The sequence below is a fragment of the Monopterus albus genome, unplaced genomic scaffold (genome assembly GCF_001952655.1).
Source record: "Monopterus albus unplaced genomic scaffold, M_albus_1.0 scaffold168.1, whole genome shotgun sequence".
Lineage (NCBI taxonomy): Eukaryota > Metazoa > Chordata > Actinopteri > Synbranchiformes > Synbranchidae > Monopterus > Monopterus albus.
Window position 1 is genome coordinate 625,536 of NW_018128048.1, and position 4,745 is coordinate 630,280.

Below are 4,745 nucleotides of genomic sequence, written 5' to 3' on the forward strand. Positions count from 1 at the left end.
CAATGTGAGCTTTTGTTTTACCATAATACTAAGAAAACGCAAACATGAAATTAGTTTTTAAGAGAATCAGGCATGTCATTACTGAGGTCAGAATTTAGGAAATTATCTCCGTTTAAAGCACATGTACAAACATTCTATATGTAGTTCATCCAGTTAAATTTGTTTCTACAGAGACGCAGCTTTACACACTATTCATGCAATGCTGTTGTTGCAGTGCTGCACAGCCACAGCTAAGACACTGTAAGCCACCGATGCCTTGTTAGTTATAAAACAGTAAACTTAATCTGAAGGTGAAACATCTAAGACTGGAAAGTATTTTATATGAGCCTTGTTAAGTTAGCATAAATGAACTACAACCACTTTTTAAAACAAAAAGTTAAATATCAGCTTTATTGAAAAATGGTTGACAACAAAGTAATGTACTGTATAAACAAAGTGGAAGAGTCAGTCTGGGTTTGAGTCACTGTGAGATTCAAATGATCCGTCTGGTTGGGCTTTCACTGAGGGTCCCAAAGCTATGCAGTGGCCAGAGCTGTGCAAGACAACGGGCACAAAGAAACAATGGGTTAAAAGGTGATAAAATAAAGGACACAAAACCATTACGTAGAACATGTTGTCACTTCTTGGACACATTTGCTAATATGGCTTTTAATGATGCATTTGACTTAATAGAAGATCTTGTTATTTCATCAGCTGTTGTAGCGGGGCCTCCAGTGAAGTACCGCCGTCCAATCAGACAGAAGGCTGACTGACCTGTTTCCAGGGTCATGCATGCTATGACATCCAGTGACATGACAACACAGCAGAATGGAAAGCTAGACAATATGTTGTCCAGGCTTTGGTCAATCAGACACACTTGCATTCAACTTCCAACTGACTCACAGCTCTGAAATGTGCTTAAAATGACTAAAATAAAAAAGAAAAAGAAAAAACAAAACATAGATGGCTTGGCCAGAAGCTCAACATCTAATACCGTTAGAACCCATACAGTGAGAAATTTAATCTAAGCTAGTTTTCAAAATTTGGAAAAGAACATCTTTATCTTTTTTTATTTTAAAAATACATGACAACATACTGTAAAGCCTGCCTCCCCTGTACCTTTAAGCAAATACGCCCTCGGATGAGGGCATAGGGAACTGGGCCATAGCTCCTGGAGTCAGTGGAATTCCTAAGGTTATCCCCTTCTAGCCACACATGGCCTTTTGGAACCTAAAAACATACCCACACATGGGAAGAAGGCAAAAAATGATTAAGATGTTGAGTGTTTTATTGCAGAACAAACAAATCAAACAGAAAGCAAAACTCTAAAATTGCAGCACTACTTACTATTAACATGTCAAAGTCAGCTGATCTATTAAGTGGTCAGACTCTACCTTTTCCAAACCCCCTACCCCCAACGAGACACCTCAGCCATCCCTCCCTCCTCAGCCTATTTTAACATCAACCTGCCTGTCCCTCTTTAACCTCGTACCGTCTTAGAAGAGGGGTCATGGGTAACGGGCAGGGTCGGGGGGGATTTAGAAGGACTTCAAATAGAGTCATTAGGCTGTTGCCTGAGATCTGCGCCCCTCTTACCCACAGAGGGAAAAGCCAGAGAGGGGGCTGAGATAGCTGGGCAGAGAGAGAAAGAGGGAGATAGAGAGGGCTAAGCTGCAGCTAGCAGCAGTGTCCAAGGGTCTCTCCACCGTGGCCTGACCTGCCAGTGGGGCGGTCATCCATGCGGGCATTAATTCACAGTGACACCAATTATGATTAATCTCATCACTTTAGGAGAGTAGGCTTGTCAAGGTCCTAATTAAGTGCACTGTCCCCCCCTATATGTGCAGACAGGATCAACAACACATTATATTGTCATAATGGGCATCACAGTCCACAAGTCTATTTTTGTGTTGTCTAACTTTTTAACAGCTAAATTCCGCTGGAGAAAACATGAATAAAGGAAGAAAATATTATTTACACTGAGGTGACGTCACATCTTTGCCTCAGCTCGTATTCCTCGTTCTTATCACCCTCCGATTATAGTCCTACTGTGGGATTCTGTGTTTGTTTCATATTCAATAATTGAGACAGATGATGTGACATAATCATAAGCCAGTGACATGTTGACCTAACATGAGGTAAACAACTCACTGAATAACGACGACACAAATGAATATCATTACAGGAGTCATCTGAGAACCATATGTCAGCATGCTGGATTCCCACCATTACACCTCATTAACATGGTAACATATGCTGGCTCCCAAGCACAGGAAAAAGAACACCACTGTTTGTCAGCTGCCAAACCAGAACCCCCTGTTGCGCCTCATCTTCCTTAAAAAAAAAAAAAAAAGAAAAAATCATCTTATACTCATTCTAAAGACAGGTCTGTCTAAGGACAGCCTCAACACACACACACACACACACACACACACACACACACACTTTATTTCTTGAAAAGGGAGAAAAATTCATATTCATTCCTTAGAACGCTTCAGTTCTATTCCAATCCAGCCTGACCGAAAACACCTAGATGGCCAATCAATCCAACAAACATTCACAAAAGATGGGACTTTCATTCTGAGTCTCTTGAAACAAATTACCTCATAAGCTTGAGCCTGACTAAAGACAAGACTACGGTACTTTAAAGATCAACCAGGCAGAGTTTCAGAAGAGTGGGAAGTGAAGAGGTCTGAAACCTGACCCGCTGCACCGTGGCCAGCACGAGGACAAAAAGCTTATGCCTATCACCTTGCAAGTCGCAGGTGTGTGAACAAGTAAAAAAAAAAAAAACAATGTAGTAAGTCAAAGGCAAAAAGCTCTGGATTAAAACCAGATTGCAGAAAAACAGTGCTATAAACAGATAAAGTGCCATCTGTGACATCTGCAGCTTGAAGCACATAGCCACAAAACCATGATGCTCAGAGTGCCACAAGAATGACGTATTTTTGCAGGCCAGCCCGGAAGTTAGCATCACCCTGTTTCCTTTGGCAAAGAGCCAATGGGATTTTTACAAAGGCTTTTGGATTATTGCAGAAAATAAGCTTTGTGACAAACAACAGTTTATGACACCGACATGTTTTGTTCAACAAGTTAGCCTTCACAAATCAACACCACTTTTATGATTTTTGAAGCCCACAAATGATCAACGGACAAAGCTATTGTTACACTATAAACTACATCACGGACCCATGACTTCAACATGACCACCATGACTTCCTAATTTGATTTAATACACTTACCTCTTCTACAAAATCCTTTCCTCTTAGTGTGACCTAGTGATCATGGATGTACAAGTTGGAATATTTTGCAAGTGTGCAAGCTTAAACATAAGGCTGTAAAGGTGGGGTATTTACTGACTTTTTTTCATAAAACAAAAAATGAAAGTGTGCTGGTCTTGTGTTAACTACAGACCTTGTTTTAGGCATCTAACCAAAGACCCATAAAAAAACAAAAACAAACAAAAAACTAACACAACAAAACAAAACTTCAGACTTCAGAGATATATGTCTATGGATCCAGGACAGAGGAATTGCAAGTGCAAAAATGCTAACTCAGGTCCAGGTTTTATGACTCACTTCTACACTACTTTATTGAATTTCTTGAATGCATATCTATGCCTTCTTTAAAAAGTTTCTCAGCAGACAAGGTGGAGAGGAGAGGTCAGAACAGTCATTCATACAGTAAACAGTATCACCATGTGTGATACTGACAGTGGAACAGATGAAACGTCATCAATATCCACACAGATCCATGTAAACCCTACACCGAGCTGCTGCATCTAGACATGCAGTTACTCTGAACTGCTCTGCTGGCGACTCTGGTGTGATGTATGGCAGAGACTGTACCCGTCTTGTGGTTGTAGGGATTGGCTGACGTGAGGCATTGTGTACCTGTCAGAGACGCCTTGAGAAGAGCTGAAACTGGAGCTCTCCTCACTGTGGAGGTGTGTTGTTTAACAGCTACACCATTACAGTGCTCATTATGTTAACATGATTGAGATAGTGAATTATGCTCAGCTTAAATACGCACAGGCTTACAAAGTTTGTCTTTCACCATATTGCTCTGTCGATCTTTACTGCAAAGAACAGAAGGCATCTCTGTCACCTTCTCTCGCTCACTCTCTGCTTGCTGTAATATTAGGGATCAAATGTCATTGTTTTGACACAATAGCTCAGACACAGAAATGATTCCTAAAAGGTGACATGGCAATTAGTCTCCTGTTGGATCTCTGAGGAGAGAGAGGACCTGTCCGTCTGTCAGAACAAAAAAGGAGGTGATGACAGGGTCTAACACCACCTTGCAAAATTCATCTTTACAGATCCACCCATAATCCTTTACACCATCCTAACAGTAATACACAAACACATATATCCTCTGAAGGGGGGTTACCCTGAGGGATCCCAGACATTTATGTGAACAGCGGGTATTTTCTCAGTTGCCTCATATGTTGTCACACAAAGCCAGTGATTTTTTGCTTCTGGGTGTAAAAAAAAACGTCAAAGCACATATTAGGCTGTATAAAAAAAAAAAATAAAAAAAAAATGCTTAGTGACTCCAACGTTTGTGAAGCTGATAACTGGAACAGTCTGGAGTAGCAAAACAAAGTACTGTATATATGAAACATTTCCCCTAGTTTTCACGATCTTGGTGGCAAAATATAAAACTCAACCTCATCTGTTTGCATCTGTAAATGGAGTCTCAAGGGAAGGAACTGTCCCATCCTGAAAACAAAATAAACAAAAAGAAAAATATCACTTTTTAGT

The 4,745-nt window shown here is 40.5% G+C and overlaps 1 protein-coding gene across 2 annotated transcripts in view; it reads right to left on the reverse strand.

Moving 5' to 3' along the window:
• Positions 1–392: 392 nt before the first annotated feature.
• immp1l (inner mitochondrial membrane peptidase subunit 1) overlaps positions 393–4,745 on the reverse strand; it is a 23,656-nt gene continuing 19,303 nt past the window's right edge. For both annotated transcript variants that reach the window (XM_020615664.1, XM_020615665.1), the window contains exons 5-6: positions 1,099–1,209; positions 393–532 (exon numbers count right to left, since the gene is read on the reverse strand). In XM_020615664.1, the coding sequence (XP_020471320.1) occupies positions 473–532; positions 1,099–1,209 (171 nt within the window). In that variant the 3' untranslated portion in view covers positions 393–472. The remainder of the gene's footprint in view (positions 533–1,098; positions 1,210–4,745) is intronic.